This window comes from Haplochromis burtoni, unplaced genomic scaffold (assembly GCF_018398535.1).
Source record: "Haplochromis burtoni strain Fernald_Lab_line unplaced genomic scaffold, NCSU_Asbu1 Contig_494, whole genome shotgun sequence".
In the NCBI taxonomy this organism is placed as follows: Eukaryota; Metazoa; Chordata; class Actinopteri; order Cichliformes; family Cichlidae; genus Haplochromis; species Haplochromis burtoni.
The window spans coordinates 86,770-107,856 of NW_024582855.1; the positions used below are offsets into that span (position 1 = coordinate 86,770).

At 42.9% G+C, this 21,087-nt stretch overlaps 1 protein-coding gene across 1 annotated transcript in view; it reads right to left on the reverse strand.

The window, feature by feature from the left end:
* Positions 1 to 21,087, reverse strand: part of LOC102296665 (disco-interacting protein 2 homolog C) — an 88,441-nt gene that overhangs the window by 11,289 nt on the left and 56,065 nt on the right. Inside the window, exons 25-38 of the mRNA XM_005947077.2 lie at positions 20,954 to 21,034; positions 20,410 to 20,533; positions 20,200 to 20,321; positions 19,908 to 20,019; positions 18,242 to 18,351; positions 17,738 to 17,868; positions 15,775 to 15,943; positions 13,046 to 13,216; positions 11,779 to 11,840; positions 11,636 to 11,693; positions 7,374 to 7,448; positions 6,947 to 7,121; positions 6,741 to 6,864; positions 1,588 to 5,076 (exon numbers count right to left, since the gene is read on the reverse strand). Of these exons, the coding sequence (XP_005947139.1) occupies positions 4,824 to 5,076; positions 6,741 to 6,864; positions 6,947 to 7,121; positions 7,374 to 7,448; positions 11,636 to 11,693; positions 11,779 to 11,840; positions 13,046 to 13,216; positions 15,775 to 15,943; positions 17,738 to 17,868; positions 18,242 to 18,351; positions 19,908 to 20,019; positions 20,200 to 20,321; positions 20,410 to 20,533; positions 20,954 to 21,034 (1,767 nt within the window). The 3' untranslated portion in view covers positions 1,588 to 4,823. The remainder of the gene's footprint in view (positions 1 to 1,587; positions 5,077 to 6,740; positions 6,865 to 6,946; positions 7,122 to 7,373; positions 7,449 to 11,635; positions 11,694 to 11,778; positions 11,841 to 13,045; positions 13,217 to 15,774; positions 15,944 to 17,737; positions 17,869 to 18,241; positions 18,352 to 19,907; positions 20,020 to 20,199; positions 20,322 to 20,409; positions 20,534 to 20,953; positions 21,035 to 21,087) is intronic.

Here is a 21,087-nt window from a genome sequence, read left to right on the forward strand (position 1 = left end):
GTCCACATCTACCCTGTTATGCCCGGCTCATTTCAGACATAACAGAGCATGTATATCCACACAGCGATAATTTTCACTAACTCAAAACTTCTTAATGGCATTCAAAGAAAAACTGAAGGAATGGTAACTAGGAGCTAACCTAAAAGCTTCTCGATAACTACAAAACAATCAAAGCAAAGCAAATGAAAACCAAGCTGGGTGGCTGAGAGGCACCAACCTTCCAGGAGGAGAGAGACAGAGCCAGGCTGGAAGAAAACCAGCGTAAACAAACTGCCAAGCAGGTGAAGTCATTTCCTTTAATAGATGGAAGCTTCTGATACTTATGACCTTAAAGAGGAGGAAGCAAAAATCAGCCCCACCAGCCAAACAAGGTTATTTCAGTTAACTAAAAACTAAAACTAGAAGTGAAAAAAAATTATATAGTTAACTAAAATAAAATTGAACAAAGAAATAAATAATTTTGTGAACTTCTTAAACTAGCTGAAATAAAATGTGGCTAGAGTTTAGAACTGAAGAACCATTTGACCTTAGAACTGAAGAAGCTTCTCAGATGAGAGGTGAAACGTCTTCAAGCAACTTAAAGAAGTCCAGACGCTTTTCTTTGCAAGCTCCTTTGACTACGATGACCTGGATGACTGAGAACCTTCACAGGCTAGAGTTTAGGTTAAGTCTTTATGAGTTTGACCCCATAACAGTAATTATAAAGACTAAAACTAACACTGACACTAAAGACTAAAGTGCAACAGACTCTGGAAACTAACTGAACCTGAAATTGATAGAAAACTAAAACTAAAAATGAAATAAAATTAAAATACGGAACTGTAACGACACAGATCACAACCCATCATCCATCCAAATAAGACGAACACACATTTCAGAAGCTGAGTTTAAGCTGAAAAGATTAGCAGGCAGCTGTGGTGGGGCAGATACCGGGCTGATGGCCTTCTACAGCCCGTCTGCTGCGGCCTCCTCCACGCGCTCGAGGCTGGAGGCCATCCCGGAGGAGCTGGATCATCTGAGCTACTTGAACAGGCTGCAGGTAGTGCCTCGTGTTACCAGCAGTAACAAAGACATTATGAAAAAGTCAAACCGGAGAAAAATCAGCTGGGAGGGATGAAGAGAGAAGTCTGCTCCCACCACCTGCTGATAGTTTATGTTTCCTGGAGAGGCTGAAGCTTAACTGACTTTTAGTTATAGTGTGACGATGTGAGGAAAGTGAGACATCTGGCTTTTTCTTTAACTAACGAGTGAAGAGTTTGTACAGACAAATAATAACAACCCGAGTCTGAGTTTTAGCCAATCAAAGCACTTTATTGCACTGTATAGTGTGACGGTGAGCCAGTAGCAGGCTCTTATAAAAGTGTCATTTAATCTTTTTATCATGTGTACAAAACAAGTCACACACACACTTGTACCGTACAAAATCAACACTATTTACATACAATATACACACACACCCAGACACACACACACACACCATGCAGTCTCCCTCCCATCAATCCCCGAGATGAGTCCTCCGAGTTTCTGATGGGGTTTCCGTCTTGATGTACATTATACCTGCACGACATGCCACACACACCACACCACCACACACACACACACACACACACACACACACACACACACACACACCTAACACACATCCAGGGACTGAAACATGACCGCTACGCTGCTACTAACAAACCCAAACTGCTAAGTTATCCAAACAAGCGCTAAGCAACTTCTGATATGCATAAAAATAAGTTTTCTGCTCATAAACACGTGGAGGAAAACTCAAAGTGAAACAAAGAAGAAGAGCGATGAGATGATGTCACACGTGATTCAGCCACGGGGATGTAAACAAACGACGCTTCACTGTTTCCTCTAAACAACGGCAACGCTCTGAATAAAACCTTTTATACAACCTGCGGAGTGTCTCGCAGGTTTCAACGCTTCCATAGGTCACAGTTAGCCAAGAGTCTCGGCGTGAACTGATATAGATTATTTTAAAAGCTTTTCATAGAGTTATTAAACTATCTGTCTTTAAATCTTATATACCCTCAGTACATATGAGGAAGTGTCTAAGTCAGTGCACATCAGGTGGTAGCTGTTGTACCAAAGCTCCGAGGACGTTCTGTGCCAGGGATTCTTCACTCTGCTGTGGGACTCCTTACTTTCCTTTTTTGAGCTGTTAACTTTTGGAAATGTTTGTTGTCTGATATATTATTAGTTCTGCACGTGCTGCCAAACACTGGTGGACGCTCACATTAAACATATATCGTCTGCATCACATTTACAGCAGGATCTACTGTGGTGTTGTACAGAGGCAGAGTTATTTTATAATCGTACTTTGAGCGACGACTTTAACACAGACAACAACACAGTAACATTTCAGTTTGGCCATAAACACATTAGATCCATGTTTCCTCTCAGTTCATTCAGTTTACACTCAATAAAAAACACTAAAAGTCTGTTTAGACTTCGTTCTTGTTTTCTGTGATGTAGCCGGCCTGAAAAAGCTTTGGGAATTCCACGACATACAGAGGTTACACAGCTGTGTGTCTGATGTTTAACGTTGGGAGATTATAATACTGGAACAATCATTAAACATAATTGTCCCATATGTGTAGAGTGCACACAGGCAGCAGCTGAATCCCTGCGGTAAAGAACGTCCCTGGGGGATTATTGCTACAATAGGAGCTTTTCTATGTAAACTTTATCTGGAGTTCCCTTCGTCCCAACAGACTCCAGATGTTACTGCAGCTACATCTGCATTTACTTCCCCAGACAGCAAGCAGCTACTTGATTTATTACGCGCACTAATGATTGGGTGCACCCGTCTTTTTTGGCAATAAGACGGAGAAGTGTTTACTTTGTGATTGAGAGTGATTATTGTCTCCCAAGTTTGCACATTCGTTCATTAAAAAAAGGCCCGAGGACGTGTGTGGATTTCATTATAACTGTCAGCAAAAGGATATTTTATGCAGCATTTTTTTTTTTAATCCATTTAACCGTTCATATGTATGGAGAGCCACAATTATTTTTAAAATGATCCATTTTCTTTACATGGAGGACCAAAGATACCTTCAAAAACAAACACCTGTCTCCATCCAAAGCTGCCAAAATCATATATATTTTATTATGTTCATCCAATTTCTCTCATTAGCCATCGTGTGCCAGTTCATATGGGACATATGAAGGACAAAAGCTGCCAAAGTCAAAAATAAAACAGTATCTCAAAAATGAATTAATATGAGATTAAACCTAATAAAAAGGTTGAATTTTATCGTCTTTATTACATCGTCATAAACGTGTTTCTGTTTATTCACCTGCATATTCAATTTCTGTTTGAATTCTTCAATAAATTTACGTTTCCGTTAGAATTTTCCACTTTATTTATCATTTCTATGTTTTGTCTTGCTTTTCTGCATATTACTAATTTATTTTTGAGTTTTTTGAAAATTAAAATATTTCATAAAATTTCTTTTCGCTGTATTAAATCTCACATTTTATTTATTCGTTTATTTGTTTTGGCATATTTTTTGTGTCCCATACAAATTTGGCCAGTTTGAAAATAATAATAATAATAATATTACAGATAATGAATGTTTCCTTTGGGTCTTGCTGGCCGCTGGTCAGAAGGTAGTAAATGTAAAATTGCTGCAGCAACACCTTGATGCTGTTGTCTTTGACATGATGCACAGTTTTCCCTTAAACTCCCTTTAAATAACGATAATAATAACGACATTTCTTTGATATTCACACAGTGCACTTTGCTTGACATGCTTTGGGTGCTATAGGGACTGCAAGTAATTCAGGAAGGTAACTGAAGGACTGGTTGACAGCTAAGATGATCATAGACGTTTAATGTGCATGTTACAAAATTTGCCGCACGTTTGCTTTAAATGAGACACTTTATAGAAAGCTGCTAAAATTGCATTTGTGGTATTTTCTTTTTAGCCAGAAAGGTCACAAGATAAAAAGACGCAAATCTTTCTTAACTAGATCCAAAAAAGATAAATCGGTGTATTTTTTTCTCAGACTTTGGACACCGAAACGCGCACAGCCACTGAATTTCTCTCCGTTTTTTGGATGTCTTCAGTGTGTTTCCAGTCTCCACTTAAATGTCTCTTCTTTGATCGTCTCAGGATAAAAATCTGTTTAAAATCAGTGTTTGATTCACATTGAAACGACATAAAATGTCCCTGTTGCACACATGAACACAGACAGAGACACACACACACACACAGTCTTCACACACACACGCGCAGAGGGTGTGGGCGGAGAGAGCTGCATAAAGGGGCTACTACACCTCATTGTGTTTTAAGTACCTCTCCATATAGATTATTATGTCTATGTACAATATTTATATTTTTACAATAATCTGGCTGCCCCTGCTCTAATTTGAAATAATACCACAAATCCAGGATTTTTTTAATTCGACCGGTAAAACATGATGACAGGTACAGGCTCTAGTACTTCTCTCGCTCTACGTTTACCTCCTAAAACGACACGCGGTGTGACGGCGGGAGCCGGCGCCCCCTACACAGTGTTCCCCTAAGGCTTTCTACAGTGACGAGCTCCTGGTAACGGTCACGAGGTCAAGCGGGGGTGTAAAAATGGTCGCAACACCACTGAGCAACCAACCGATCAATCAATCAACCAGCACAACACGACTAGAAAGAAAACAGACGACTTAAGACCACACCATATGCAGGTTCAAAAATACAGTACATCTTGATTCTGGGAAATAAATGAACAACAACGGCGAAATGCACAGCATACAAACGCATGCTCGCTCTCTCTTAAACACACACAGACACACACGCGCGCACACACTCAGGCTACATGTTGTAGGCCACGTAGATGGGGTCTAGCTGGTCTTGTAAGAAGCCGTCGCGGAGGTGCATGCGCTGTTTCTCGCCGCGGGAGTTGATGGGGATGACGCCGATGTCCGTCACCACGACCACGCCCACGATCAGGTAGTGCTCTTCCAGCACCGCCTTTGTCACCATGGGAACAAGGTCCAGGGCTTCCTGCTCAGAGCCCTCCAGCTCCACCACCACCACCAACAGGTTGGTCCAGGGGAAGACCGCACTGATGGAGACAGAGACGTGCAGGAAGTGTAACATCTGGAGTGGTTTCTCAATTCAAAGCTGCATTAAAGTAGAAATGCTGCGTGTAAATAAGGCCACGTGCCACGCCTCATTTCTCTGGAGCTCTACAGAGAATCACATGACTGAAAAACAAACAGGCTGAACGAAACAGAATTTTCCTTTCATTCCCTTTTCAGCCACTTGAGGGAAGAAAAACTCCACAACAACAAGCTGGTGGAGCTTCAGCAGCTAATAAGTATCAGCGTAAAGACAAAGAGAGCTTGGCCTGTGCTAATCAGCTAGCACAGTTTTCTCATGTGATCCTGTTGTGGTAAACCTGAGACTCAAACTCAGTTCCAATCCAGCCTCTAAACCCTCATCCTGTAACTTTCACTCCTTTTGCTTGCTCGCCTGGAACGCCCAAACCAAAAACTTTCAGTAGAAGCGAGCCACAAAGCCTGCACTGACTCTGCACCGATGCACAGCACTCTGTGTCCAACACACAACTACACATAACTACAGTAATAAACACAATCCAGTGCCTTTCATGGCACATTAATGCTCATGTTTTCAAAAACAGATTCAGAACTGATTTTAGTTTCTATTTTGCTGCTTTAAATGTCAATAACAAAGGCCAAGAAGTAATAAAAGCAATAAGCCAAGAGCGAGGCGCAGGGCAACGACTAAAGCTCAAGCTTTAAAAAGTAAACCTGGAATAACTATTAATCACTCGTTTGTGATGTCTGGAGATGTTTGTGTGCACAACAGACTCTAATCCACGCCTTCATTAGGAAACCCTTCAGCAGCTGCAAGACTGAGGAGGAGGAGCCACTGGGTGGGAAGGGTGTAGGGACCAGACTGGAGTTAAACCTTTTTATCCTGAAGCTGGACTGACTCCAGCTCCTCCATCATGGACAGCAGCTGCTGACGACAGTCTCTGCTCTGCTCTGAAAGCCTGCTCTCAGGTCGCTCTAACCACGACCTGCAGCACGACTGGAAAACCAGTGTATGCGTCTCTACGACGAGCTCACTAAGGCTGCAGAGCAGAACGAGGAGCGCTGCCAGCTGCAAACAGTGGAACTGGGAGTCCATCTATGGGACGAGGAGCTCAGTGGACGGACAGATAACATCTGATCTGTCATATATCTCTCAGCTCACATTTGGCGGCATTCGCGTGCCCTATTGTGTCGGTTCAGTAACAAAAAAAGATAAAAGTTTTGTTTCATTTCATCAACAGCATGCATTTTAAATGACACTTAGTTCAGAGGCAGAACTGTCATGGTTTGACTCACCTTAAAGTTTACTGCAGGTCTCTTTTAGTTGTATCTAAACTGCAGGATATTGGATCTGATTAAAGTAGCTTGATTACTGCTAATGAGATTTTCGTCTTGCAGCTTCTTCTCTTACACACTGGTAGAAACACATCTCACAACCAAGCAGCTATTGTTCAGTGATGCTCTGGTGATTGTTGAGGACTAAACTACGGATTTGTTGATGATGGTTTCCCATCTTTACTCTACCTGTAACATTAAAATGCGATCGACTGAGCACTGTGTGAATCATTGACATTATTCACTGCTTGTCTCAGTGAACTATCGTCCTGTTACATGCTATTTGTGGTCGTTTAATATCCTTCAAAGACTTTGCTGCTGTTGTTACACGTACCACTCCACGATGCTCTTGTGTGCGCGGATGACGGAGGTCTCGATGTCGATGGGGTGGTACCTCATCCCTCTCAGCTCCATGGCCTCCTCCAGAGCTCCCACCACGAACAGAGCATCGTGTCGCTCTGTTCAAGCAGACACAAAGACACACAGTTAGTCACGGTGCGACGAGAGCGATGACACGTTGCACACAGCGAGACAAACAACCTCCGTTGGCGTCCGTGAGCTCGGTGCGGCGGAGGAAGCCCAGGTAGCCCGTCCTGGCCCAGACGGTCTGAGTGTCTCCGAAGCTGAGTCTGGAGTTGAAGTGGTCGGACTGAAGAACCTCCTCACCGTAACCGCTGTAGTAACCGCTGCCGTTATGAGCGCTGTGAACCCAGATCTGCATACCAGTAAAATTTATGATTAGCTGTGTTGAGTTTACTCTTTGGTCGGTAAAAATATATATTTTTAATAAACCAATCACACTTTGAACGCCTAGCGATGGAATAAATCACAGGACTCTTGCTCATAAATTCTTAGGTTGAGTTAGGAGCTCAACAATTTTGCCCCAAAAATGCCAAAAACAAAGAAAGAACAGGAAGAAGAAAAAGAAGACAATCAGAAAAGAAAGAAACGGGTCGTGTCTGTCGACCTCTCCGAGATGCGAGTCTCCAAGCGGTCCTTTGGTCTCCGGATTGGCGATGATGATACGAACTCCGGGCAGGATCTGAAAAATAAGATGTAAAAATAAAGAATCAAACAATCTCCCTGCTTCCTGCTTCACTCTGACTCATGCAGGAATACAGCCCCACAAATAGAAGCAGCTGTTTATGTTAAAAACACTACATTTCACTGTCGGTTCACACCATCGCCTGTTAAAGCTGCTCGGACATAAAATACATAAAACAACCTTATAAACGGATGTGAATGCACTTCAAATAACAGCCATTTATCATGTTTACCGAGCAGAAGTCCTTTGATGTTTTTGCACGTACACAACAAACATCGTGTCAGTGAAGCGATAAAAGAAGCGATGGACTGAGTGGAAAGCAATCATTAGTTTTCTCTCCTCCTCCCACATGCAGTGAGTCAAAAACAACAGCGTGCCGATCGATGACCAGCCCTGAATCATGACGTCCTCTCTTTGTGTGTCAACGTGGGGGAAGAAGACGTGAACGACTCGTCGAGCTCCAAGAAAAGATCCATCAGTTTGCTTTCAGGACAGATCGGGACAGTGGAGAGTTTAGGAAACTTCATGTGCTAAAAGCACGAGCTTCAGCGAGCTTTAAAACATCAAACCAAGCACAGTTTGTTAAATCTAAGAGCTGAAAGGCATTTGAGGACTATGTTAGCTTCAAAGCGTTCTGTCAATGTCACATTGTGTCTTAAGTGGCCACAAAGCTGCTACTCTTCATTTGTAAAATTGTAGGTCTAGGAGGCATCCAAGGTTAGAAACTCATGAAAAATGTTCAAATTCACAACTTTTGATCAAAATGAAGACAGACTCAGAACCCCTGTCTTGGTATTTAACCAAGAAAAGTCTTTCTCTGTGGACTGCTGGTTTCCGAGGTTCTGGTCTTGAGATATCCTGAATGAATAAAGACACTATAGGTTTTAACAGACTGATCATGGTGTTAGCTGATCTCAGTGGTAGCCCACAGCAGTTGTTTTGTCAGCTGACACTCTTTTTCCAATTGTAAAGTACAATTCTCGGTGCCTTTTTTTAAACTGCTTCAGCCTACGAACAGTTTCTGTGCATCTGCGAGCTGCTGTGGAACCACCTCCATCCCACATCTCTCTCTGTTCTCCACTGAGCCCTCGCTGCAGCTCCCACAGGAGACAAACCACCAAATATAAATGAGCTGAAGATGGAAATAACAGAAATCTAGAATCTTCTGTCTCAATCGAAGACAGTTTATTTTGGCAGCTTTAATTTAACATCAACATCTTAACACTGGACTCTGTATGCTTAGTCTTAGTTTCAGAGCTTCAACATGTCAATCAATCAAATCCCTCAGACATGCTGCCTCTTAATATTTAGACATTTTGCACTGCTGTCAGTCCTCCTGCTGGTCTCACGTAGCTGCTCAGAGCTCAGTAATGAAACTGAAGTAAGTGCTGCTCAGCCATCAGTATCTCTGCAGATCCGAGTTGCTGTATTACAGCTCTGTATTCAGGAACGTATCACTAGACCTTCAACGCCAAAACCAGTTTTAAAAGCTTTTTAGGGAGGTTTGATGTCTTTATCAGGCTGACAGAGCTGAGTAAACACGCCAGAGAGTGAGAAGGGGGCGGCATGGACCAAAAACCCGTCCTTAGTGCCAGAGCGCTACTTTCATTTCATTCCTTTAAAAGCATCAAGCTCATTCCAATCACTTTAAAGCCACTTTCACACAGATGCTGCAGCCTTGAACTCTTCTAGAACATATTGAATGGTTCTTTATCTAAAATCACAAATATCTGACAGATCTGAAATGAAAGCTTTCATTCCAACAGTTTAAACGTTTGTGTTAAGTCTGACTGAGCCCATATGAGAAAAAACACAAATGATAGTCCTCTGAATTCACAGTGAGCAGGTGCCATGTGTCCTGCCCTCTGCAGGTTCATTCCAGGCATCTCTCTCTGCTAAACCAGAGTATTTCCAGTAGTCACGACACATCTGAGGCTGGAGATTTCCTGCTCTGTCCTACATATGAGAAAGGCTAACCTTTTTCCAGAGGTCATGGAGAACAACTTTGTTACCTTTTCCAATGGCCACCAGTGGCAACTCCTCTGATTTTAAAGAAATTCCAGTTTGGAGTCGTCTCTCTTCCACAACATGTGTTTTGCACAACGTGTCTTCCATCCCCAACCAGTCCCAGTTTCTTCCTGTTAAAAGAGAGTTCTTCCTTCCCACTGTTGCCAAAGTGTTTGCTCATCTGACTGTTGGGTTTTCTTGGTTTTCTGTGTATCGCTGTAGGTCAGGCATGTCACACCTGCTCTTAAAACACCAAGAAATCTGCGACATACATACGATCTATGTTACTGTCACCAATTTATGTTTTTCAGGGGCAGAAGCAGGAGTGAGTTATAGAGGAGCATGATGTTACAAGCTGTATGAAGTCTGGAGTCAGTAATCGATGTTACTCCCTTTGTGCCAAACCATAAACAGATGTAAAGAGAAATAATGCAGCACCGTCAATCACAAATAATAAGCAACAGTGAATAAGTGAAAATGAGCACGGTTCCATAGGTTTCTGTTTAAAGTCAGGTGCCCTCTGCCTGCTTTATTAGAAATGTTATGGCACTGTCCCAAACACTCGACCCTCACCGACTCTGCAAAGCTCACGGTGAGTTGAAACATGACGTGGCACGTTGAGCTTTTTTCACCACATAAACTGACTTTAACCAAACTAATTTTATTAGTCTGCTAAACATTTATACCACTGACGTTTCTTCTAATTACAGCATTGAAATCACTGTTTAAACCTCACTAAATATCCTAGTGTGAGTTTCATATTTCTGCCGCAGCAAAAGCCAAAAAGGCTGCTGAGCAGCTGTCCTTTCACTGATACATGGAAAGACAAATGCAAAGAAATAAGCTTCAAATAACACGCTGTTCAGCATTTGCTGTTTTTAAATGTACTCTAAAAATAACCTGGTTTCACTGGTCTGCAGCTACTAAATGTGGGCGAGTCGTTTACCAAAGGTTATGATTTTTTCTTCCTTTGCCATCTGCCAGGTGCACATGAGTAGCTGCAATGTCTTTCTTTTTTTGCATTTTGTCACAGTTATTTGTACATCAAGAAGTAAATAGTTTCCTATATAATAAATGGTATACATTGTCATGGTAACACATGTGAGAGTCAAAACTTTTTATTTAAATAATAAAGCCATCATTACAAGACACCCTTTTTATTTCCTGCTACACATAAAAAGTGACTAAACAGCAGCTTTGCTGATGCAGAAGTGGATGCATGGCAGGAAGAGCTAAGTAAGAGTTTCTAGAGACTGAAAAATGAACATGGAAGTTAAAAAAATTACAGTTCCTCTAACGTTAGAGGGCTGGCTCAAAAAGTTACTCAATCTCTAACCTCATGCGCACAGCCTGCTATAAAAAAGGGGGTTTGGTCTCTGTGGCTACTTCAACTCTATGATGGGTGACACGTTTTTATAATTGTCTGTTTTAGACTTTGTTGGGGCTCAAAGTCACTCTGAAGGCTGTAGAAGTGGCAAAGTTCCAACTCTGAGCTCGAAGCGCGCATGAACTGAGAGGCACTGAGCGTAAGCACCGCATCCTTTAGATTTTGGCATAAAATTCACCCAGAGGCCTCCACAAAGAAATCTTTCAATTGTCTTTTGAGGCAGAGATTTGGAAAAGGCTCAGACATCGCAAATAAAAATGGTCTGATACGTTACAGGGTTTTCTAGGGTATGTTTAAGGCTTCCTCCTCACATCCACATGAATCCTAATCTAAAACTTGTAAAACTTTTCGGGTCGGGCAGTTCTGCAGTTGCACTAATGGACAAGCACGCATGTTTGACAGCTATCTAATAGTCGTCTCTCTCCTCCCACATGCCCACCGACAGAAAGGGAGGATGAACATTTGAAGGCTCGTCATCGACTCAAACCTGCTGTCTGTTTTGACTCACTGAATGTGGGAGGACACGCAGTGAAAAGCAGAGAATAGTCCTGGAACGTGCTGCCATTAAAATTACATCTTCATCCCGGCGTGTCTTTGGTAATTTGCTGTCAGCTGCTCAGTGCCGGTTCATGTTTCACCTAAAATTTCATGAATCGCCTCTCATGTGGAACTTGAACTTCTGTGGGGTTTAATGCAACCTCTTGTACTTCTTAGCACTATGCTGATTGGATGCTTTGATTTGATTTGAAACTACATGCAAATTTTAATGTATAAATATTAATGCACTCACCTTGCCAGACTCCATCAAGGGGAGACTGTGAGGAGAACCTCTCTCCACTAATCGAACCCTGGAACAAATGTGTTATCGTCAAAACTTTTTGCAGTAAAGGGAGAGGAAGACGGCTGACGGGACTTACTGACAGGTTACCGTACCTGTCGTGACGCAGCGCTCTCATGTCTACGTACACAGTAGTGGGGTCCGGCCCTGAAGTGCCCTGCAGCCAATCACAGTGATCAGAAAGATTTAGTTTCCCAAACTCTCCGACAGCGTTTCACTGGAGCGATGAGCTGACTGTACAGTGGGTGAACAACTTAAACGGGAGAGAAGCAGCTAAAAAAATACTATTTTTGGTTAAAGAAGCTAAGAAGAAGTGAAGCTAAGTGGGATATTGTAGGGATATTTGCTCTCTACGTTTAACTGATCCTCATATGAGGATTATTAATAGTCGCAGGATTCAGGAAACCTGTTGAAGTCCAACAGAAGAGCCCAGCCCTGACCTGGGCTTAAAACCAGGAGCCTCCTGGGTCAGACAACAGCACTACACATGAGCCACTGTGGTGCCAAAACAAATGGTTCGGTGCCGACACAAGAGGAGGGAGGGGGAGGCACAGGAAAGGAGGTACAAACAGATTCCTTTATGCGAATATACAGAGGAAGCAAATCCAGGAAATTTCAAAAGGAAACTCTAAAGATGAGGAAGATTAGGTCACTAACTGGGTTAAATCTACTGATTTATTATTACAAGTTTTCAATTTAATTTTGCTTTCACGTGCAAGGATATCATGAGGAAAACAATGACGATGGGAGCGCTAGTTTGGACGACTTCCTGGCGACTTTCACAAAGTAAGTTTGTCATGATTGGGCTTTTGTTTTATGATTTCTTACTATAAGGTAGTCTGTCTGAAGATCTCCTGATAAGCAATTACCAGTGCACGTAGGAGGAAGTCTTACAATTGATATCCATTAACCACTGTCTGTATAAATCTCGGCTCCACCTTAAGACAGACCGACTTTGGGGATAATAAATCTGCACGATTTCCATGCAAATCAGAAATACGGCCACTTGTGTGCATTGCTCATCCTCGGTGCATTTGGTAATCTAACCTGACACTGCGTATGTGCAGTGTAACAGCTTTCAGTGGCTTAGAAAATGTGATTTTTATCGTCAAACCATCTGATTAACAGTTTCAAATATTTCTTTAGACAAAGTTTAACCTTGTCCAAGTTTTCCTACTTAGGGACTAGAAATCAGTGAGCAGGAACATCCCTAACCCACTGATAAAAATTCAAAGAATTTAAGCTGCAGAATACTTAGAAGGATAAAACCGTTGAGTGCAAAGCTCCATCTGAACTCTACCAAGTTTTTGTGATAACTGCACGTACAGAATAGTCTGCAGGAGCAGCTGGTTTGCTTTTTACCTGCAGGCATATGGCCAGGTTGACTCTGCAGCCGAAGGCTGTGCTGACAGAGCGCGGGTGAAGGCCGAGGTCTTTGAAGAGCTTAGAGAAAGAGAGCGTGAGCGCCATCCTGGGCCTCTCCTCTGCCACCACCACACAGGCTCGAACCCGGGACAGATCCAGACCCCGAGCCTGCGAAAGAGACGAAAGGAAAATTATATCTAATCCCAGAGAGTCCGGCTGTGGACTGCTGGAATGAGAGAAAAACCCTTTCAAATATAAAGTTTTTCTTCTGACTTTCTGCCTCTTTAACCTACTTAGTTCACCAGAATAATAAGACGCTCAAATCCCTTCTTGTGTAGGTGTTACATAAAAAAGAAAAACTGTGACTAAAAATAAAAAAGTACAAAAGTATAAAGTTTGCTTCATCTGTAGCTGTAAAGGAGACAAGAAAAAAGTGCTTTGTTTCTGCTTTTCTCTCAGCGTTTAACGCTCAGTCTCCATGGAAACTTAAAGACAGATAGTCACTAAAATTAACTCTGTGGCTTCTATCCGTGACCAATCAGAGGCGTCGGTGTCTGTAACTCCAGCTTTCAGATGTGTCCTCGGGCTGAGCAGATGGAGACAGAGTTTATTACCGCTGAGCAGAGGAGAGCGTGAGGGAAGTGAGCTAAGCAGTGTCAGACTTGGTGGAGCTGCTGTCTGCTCACTCTCATGGAGGCTGTGGGTTTATCAGCTGTGTCATTTTACTGTTCCATCGTCTTATTTTGAAGGTTTAGCCACTGTGACCACATTCAGACAACTCAGACATCTTTGAGAGCACAAGACGATTTCTGCTCTGGAGATTTGCTGAACGTCAAGATCCACTTTAACCAGTACTCGCAGCAGGTGGGGAGCTTGTTTACATGCTGACACAACAAACTCACAGAGGCTGATAAACAGAGCAACAACTAGAGGAACTTGGTTGGTGTGCCTTCTTTTGCAAGATAACATATTTGTACATGTTCCCACTGACTGAGTCTAACTTTGGGAAAAACACGGTCCTGACATCTGTATGGACCAAAGAAAAACATATATATCTATTAGAAGGCCGTGTTTTACAGAGCAGGCTTTGAACTGTAGGGGATCGACCACTCAAAGCAATTTACACTCCAACCCACACTCACCTTTTCACACAGCACTTTATTATCTTCTCTAAGGTGCTTTAACTACTCTGCGTTCGCACCTCTGGCCAGTATGGACTCAACTAACCTAACATGTATGTCTTTGAACTGTGGGAGGAAGCCGGAGTAGCCAGAGGGAACCCACGCAGCACATTCAACTCCACACAGGCCAGCTCAGAGGTTTGAACCTGTCTTGCTATAAGCCACAAGTACTAAAAACACATACGATTTTTTAGGGAAGCTCAGTAAATACCGACGGTCATATTTCTATTTTCATGGTTCCTGTTAAAATCAAGCAAGCTGTGTTTTCTTAGTCTTCATTTTTTATTTTTGACTCCTCCAAGCAGATCCACCTGCAGGCTCGGAGTAGAGTCACTCTACTCAACAAGAACTTCACAGTGCCTGCAGCACTGTGGACGAGGCAGGCAAGCTGCATGAAACATTTACAGTGAGTCTGGCTTTTTCTCTCACTGTGTGATGTATACGAGTGCTGTCCATTGTTCTTATGTCAGGATGTGTGGATTGTAAGGGTGAGGATCCAAATACTGCTAACATCTCTTAACAGAGAATCCAAAACAATAGAGGTCAGAAAGTAAAGAAACAAATAAATGTTTGGAGCATAGCAGATGCTGTTACAGAGACTACACTACAATGCACCACCTGCATGTGTCCAGCAGGTGAATATTAAAGAAGCACAACAGGAATGACTGCGCGACTGTCGTGTCTCCGGCTGTCTGTGTCTGCAGCAGAGTATAATCGAGGCTCAAGGGGGAGACAGGACTATTCATAGACAGGGAGGGCTGATTAGGGAATACCAACACGAGGGTAACAGGACAATCAGGACATTCAGAGGGAGACAGGAAGCAAAACTAACACAGGACATGAAAGAAAACAAAAGTAAAAAGTAAAGGAAGTAACCAAAGGAAAGTGATACAGACATGAACACTCCCACCTATCACGAGTAGAGGAAACAATCCAAAGGAAAACACAGTAAACATGGAAACAAGAGGACACACAGCAGACATGAGGACAGAGGCATAAAGATGAGAGAGAGGGAAAAACAAGCAGGAACTTGAACTACCACAAGAACCAAAACACAGGCTGGAAACTGAAGCTCGTCACACAGAAATGAACTCTTCAAACACTTGAAGCCTGAACTCTAATCCAACAAAACAAAAACCAGGGCCATGACAGAGCTTCTCTTTTGCACACAAAGTAATAAAAACATTGAAGATGTCACATCTAGATGAAGAAAAACATGTCGATAGAATGTTTTTTTTCAATCGATGGCCTCGACCAGGCTGCACAGCCATCAGACTCTGTCCTACAGTTAATCACAGCAGCAAACTGGAGGCTGGACACATGATGTTTATCAGAAGCTGCAAATGTGATCAGAACAAAAAGTTCATTTTTTGTATTGATATTTTATATCAGGGATTTCTGTCTCTACTGTTGAAGGACTGTTTGCAGCTCGCTCTTCTGCATCTGCAGCCTTCTGCAAAACCTCCCATGTTTGAAAATGGCCTTAAATATGTAAACAGACAGAACTTGAAACCGACACGTTGCTCGTCTCACTGTTGTGCTGACCTTGAGCGCCTCGGTCTGCAGGCCGAGTCCTTTGGTGCAGAGCTCCATGACGCTGTAGGAGCAGAAGGTGTCTCGCACCCTCAGCTGGCTGACGGCCAGCAGCCACAGCGCTGGGTTGGACTCCAGCTCCACCGGCGGGATCAGGATGGACTGGTGGCCAGAATACACGCTGCAGACAACACAAAGGCTTTTCAGTGTGTGTGTCGGGGATCTGCATGTGCCGACTCAGAACAATAACACAAATTTAAAAATGGACAACATGTTTACAAGCACTAACAACATCAGGAGACTGACCAGTGTTGATGATCTGGTTTGGACAGTAAAACTAACATTCACTCACTCTATAACCAGTCACACTTGCTAAGACTATGATTTATTGTCCTGAGAAACCGGCCAACCAGCACCACAGGGTTGTGTAACAATCTGATGTAAATGTGAGCTACTGTCAGCGAGGACGACGTGAAATCCTCAAGCTGAGGATGATTTGTTTTATTCCGAAGACATTTAGCAGCAGATATCGGCTCCACACGAGTTGAGTATTTATGAGAAGAAGATTTGAAAGTAAGCAGACCTGCAGGCTGGAGCCAAGATTTAACGATTTAAAGACTGTCGAGTTTCAGACGGCGACCTTTAAACATTAATATTACTTATTATTATTATCAATAAGTATAAATCACTGTTCTTGTATTTTAAGAGGGTGAGGTAGGGATGAGTATAACCAAACCTTCCATGTTAATAAGCTAATTTTCCCCCTTTTACTGAAAATACATCAATAAACACTTAAATTGTCTTACACTCAAAGAGTAAGACCATTTATTATTTACAACTCTACCCAACTCTTCCAGGACGTGGATTCAGGTTATCTGGGCAGGAAATGCTCAAATACTTTAGAATATTTTAAATGTTCAACATAAAAAAGTTATATTTATTTATGAATTTCTTAAATTGCCACTAAGTGTTGTCAGCAAACACAATGAGTCACTGCATCCACAGGCTCATGCAATATAATGCAAGAGTAAAAGAAAGGGGGCAGCTCCAATCTGTAGTTCCCAGCCTGTGTCATGTTACATCCATATAGTGAAGCAGTTTTTAAGCATTGTTCAACTTAAGCTTTTCCTTCCCCCCATTTAACAGGAGGGTGTTCAAAATAACAACATGCAAGCTTGTTTTTAGCAGCGTGCTGCAGTACTCATGGTGCATGCAGCTCAGGTTTGAAACCCCCTGCACACATTATTAAATGAAAAAACAAAGAAAGATGAAGTCATGAAACAGATGTAAAGCATTTTAAAATGAACTTAAATACATAAATATATATTAACCCTCTCGAGGCAGGTGTTGCTGATTTGCAGCAGCTAAAAACGAACAACCTGATTACCCCACGTACATATTTTATGAGTTGTTTTTACTCAGAAGTACCACTGCAGGACTCGGTTGTGCATTAGCAACAAAAACTCAATTTGAGCCTGAGAGGGTAAATAAGAGTATTAATCCTTAAAACAGATGTAGGGCTTTAATGATTCACAAAACATCTGCTTTTATTTACTTTTCTGGAAACCTGGGAGTTACTTTGGGAGTACGGTGGGTGTGCCTTTGATTTTGCACCTCGGACATAGTTTTGTTCCATCCTTCAAACCACGGCGGGAGTGTTTCAGAGTGCTTAGCTTGAATAGGGACTAAAAATTTTCTGTGCCATTCCTGCCAGTTCCTGTCCTCCTTATCTGCTCTGAGCTGCTTGATGAGCTATGTTGAATGTGATTGAATAATACACATTGTCCTAAGTGGGATACTAAGTTACTGCAGCTACATACAGTACAAGCTCATATCTGTGCTGCTTTGATTTGGACCATCCATTCTTTAACATAAAGAAGTGCAAAATGAAATGACTGGAGGATCCTCAAAGAGTGTAAAATGCATATTTAATGGTTTGTAAGTGGGTGGAGATGCATTTAGGAGCTGCACCAACCTGCAGAGACACCAGAGGACGAAGCCGAGGCCGCAGTAGGGATCCAGACAGATGGCAACTTCTCTGGACGGGTACAGCTCACACTGCAGCTTCACTGACCGACAGAAGGCTGCAACTGCATTATGGGACATCTGGAGCAGAGAGGAGACGAGAGGGGAGGGAGAGAGACACACGAAACACACAAAAAGACAAACAAGGAGCAAGATAGGAAGGTTCACAATGAATTTAAATTTAAAGTAAAACATTTCACATTTTCCCCCCGGTAAATGAATCTTTGAAAAGCGAGCGACATCTTAGTTGGAAGAAGCGGTTTGTGTGTTTGGACTGAGCCCTTCAACTGTGAGCCAAATGTGCTTTCATTCTGCTTTCTGTTTACTCATTTTGCTGCTGCTCTGATGGCTGAATTCCCCTCTGGAATAAGAAAAGTAATGACTGGAGGAGGAGGAAGAGGAGGGGAGTGGGACCAGGCGGCAGTGGTTTGGTGAGGATTAGGGCTGAGCTGACCTGAACTCCGGCCAGCATGCCGGTCGTCGACACGCTGAAGTCCAGATAGGCCAGGCCGTCCGGGTTGGTGGGCTTATAGAGAGCTGGAGGCTTCTTCTTTGGCAGGTCATCTGCAGCATGCACACACACACAAACACACACACAAACACACACATATATATTTATTTCATTGCACTCAAGAGCACAGTCTCATTTCAAACACTGACCTCCAGCTGAACCCAGAGAGAAAAGGGCCTCAAATACTCTGCTGCAGCAGAATCACAGCAACATGACTGATGTCTCACTTTCCATATAAGAAGAGACCGCTTTAAAGCACAAGCATGGTGATACTCTGTGTTTCTCTCACTGTTAACAAATCCCAAGGGAAGACAGAACCAACAACGAACAGTGCTAACAAGCTCTGTGTGTGCAACTGCAGCCTGATAGATCCCCGTGCTACATCACTGAGTATCGGCGTTACGCTGGGTGAGATATTCCTTTATAATCAGCGGCACTCACCCACCGGTGTTTATTTTCACCTGATCCATATATACAAGTGTTCTTAATCTGTATTCGTACTCTGCTGAAAAAGCACAACAGCCACACGGAGATGAGAGTAAAAAAAGCATTAGGGTGTATGTGTGTGAGAAGAGCATGTATCTGAATATTCATCTGAATATGTATCTCTGTTTTGCAGTCCCTCTGATATTTTTCACAAACCTACAAACTTCATATTTAAATGATCATCCATGCACAGTTCACATGTTCTCATGTGACCAGTTTCTGACTAGCTGGAGATTTGTTGCTGGTAAGAAAATCTCTACAGCGTGCACTAAACTCAAGGCTCTCACATTTAATCTGGTCCGCACCTGTCTTGAAATTTTGACCTGCCTAGATGAAGCCTGTCCGGTCTGTGCACTCATTAATAGGCAGTTGCACCTCCAGACTGCAGGCTGTGAAAGGTTTGGTTCTCTGGGGTGAGTTTAAGCAGCCGGAGATTTGGATGGCAACCACAGGACGAAGGACAGGGAGCTGAAACAGGCGGCCAACTGTCACATGGAAGTGAACCCTAAGTGATCCCAAAACCACAGCAAGTGCAGATAACCAATTTCTTTAGTGGGTTCACTGAAGAAAACATTAAGTGTTCCAGTTGTTCTATTTAAAGGGTGATCTAGATCTTATTCTTTGCTTTTAGTCATCTTGGCTCAGCTGAAGTCAGTAGAGCGATTTGGAGATTTTTCTTGAAGGGCAAAAACAAAGGGAAAGAGTGTCTGTGATTTATAACACGCACATAAAGAAACAGAATTATTTTTGTTTTAATAATAATTGAAAGCCAAAATTGTAATTCAATTAATTCGATTCAGACCCGTGCTGACAGCAGACAAAACACTAGCGGCGATATGGACTGAGGGGTGTGGAAAAGACACTTCCACACGCATCAATTCAATAAACTGATAACAGACTTGCAGCTACAGCGAGTTTTTATTTTCTGATAAATCACAGAGTGATGGAGCTGTAAAGGCAGGTTTCATCACAGCACAGGATTTCATTTAATGTGCATTCTGTAGGTTTATATCTGCAACCAGAACTACTCAGACTGCATTGTGAGGCGGCTGTGCACGACCTGCATTTATGTTCAATTAAAGTAGCGTGATTTCCCTGTGCGGATATGAATGAAACGCTGTACCGGTGTCCAGCACTGGGGGCCAGTTCCTGATGTCCATCGTGGCCATGGCCTCTTTGGAGCGCAGCAGCTTACAGATGACGGCGGTGGTCATCACACACGCCGAGTGACTCACCTGCACAATTAGAAAGAGAAAGACAGAAGAAGAAATTAAGCTCCCTTTTTTCCCCAGAGGAGATCAGAAGTCAGCCAGAGCCATACGAGTCTGGAATTAGCTGGGAGCGAGAGCTTGAACCTTGGAGGTCTGACTGAAAGAGAAACCGCATCGGTTTAACAGACAAATTAAGAGTCTGACCTCGACAATCATCTTAACAGTGGGCAGGGTGGTGGAGATGTTCTGAGGGTGAGGCGGTCGCACTGTGATGGGAACACAGCCGGCGTACAGGCAGCCGTAAAAGGCTGCGATCAGGTCTATACCTGCAGAAGAAGGAGACACACAGGTGTGAACGATGCTTGCAGTGTCCAGGTGCTGTCACCTGAAAAGTACATCTGCATCGTCTCTCACCTGGCGGGTACACCAGAGCGACATGATCTCCTTCCTGCAGACCGCCTCTCTCCATCAGCAGAGCTGCCACTCGCTCCGCCCTCTTATGCAGCTGCAGACAGGTGAGAGAGCTGGACACTGCCCCCTGCGGGAGGTGAGAGGGGGGAACCATCAAGAAGCAACCTGCCACACTCAAAGGACAAAAACTGCAGTTCATCTAACGGCCACTTGAGGAGCTGTGTTAAAGCTTAAAGTTATTGTTCAGTTTTCTACTTGCTTGAATTAGCTCATAATCATCGTTAACCTGTTTTTATTTATTTACTTAAATTAACCATTATGATGAAGCCTGAAATTCCTGATTTTAAGCCACTGATTCCATGGATAAAGATCCGTTTTGGTATCGATTATTATCCACTTTTATTCTCCTTGCATTCAGCATCTTAACATCACAGAGACGTGATGACTGATCTACAGATCTTTCACCTACAGTTCACCAGCAGCAGGTTATACAGTTCAAAATGTACAATTTTTTACGGTGGTCAGTTGTGCGCGAGTGTGCTGGTACCCGAGAGCTGAGCAGGGTGTAGAGGATGTGGTCCGGTGTGGTCTGAGCTCGCCACTGCAAAACCTCGGACAGGAACAGAAACTGCAAAACAGAAATAAACACTTGTTTTACACACACTTTGACAGCTTAATCTG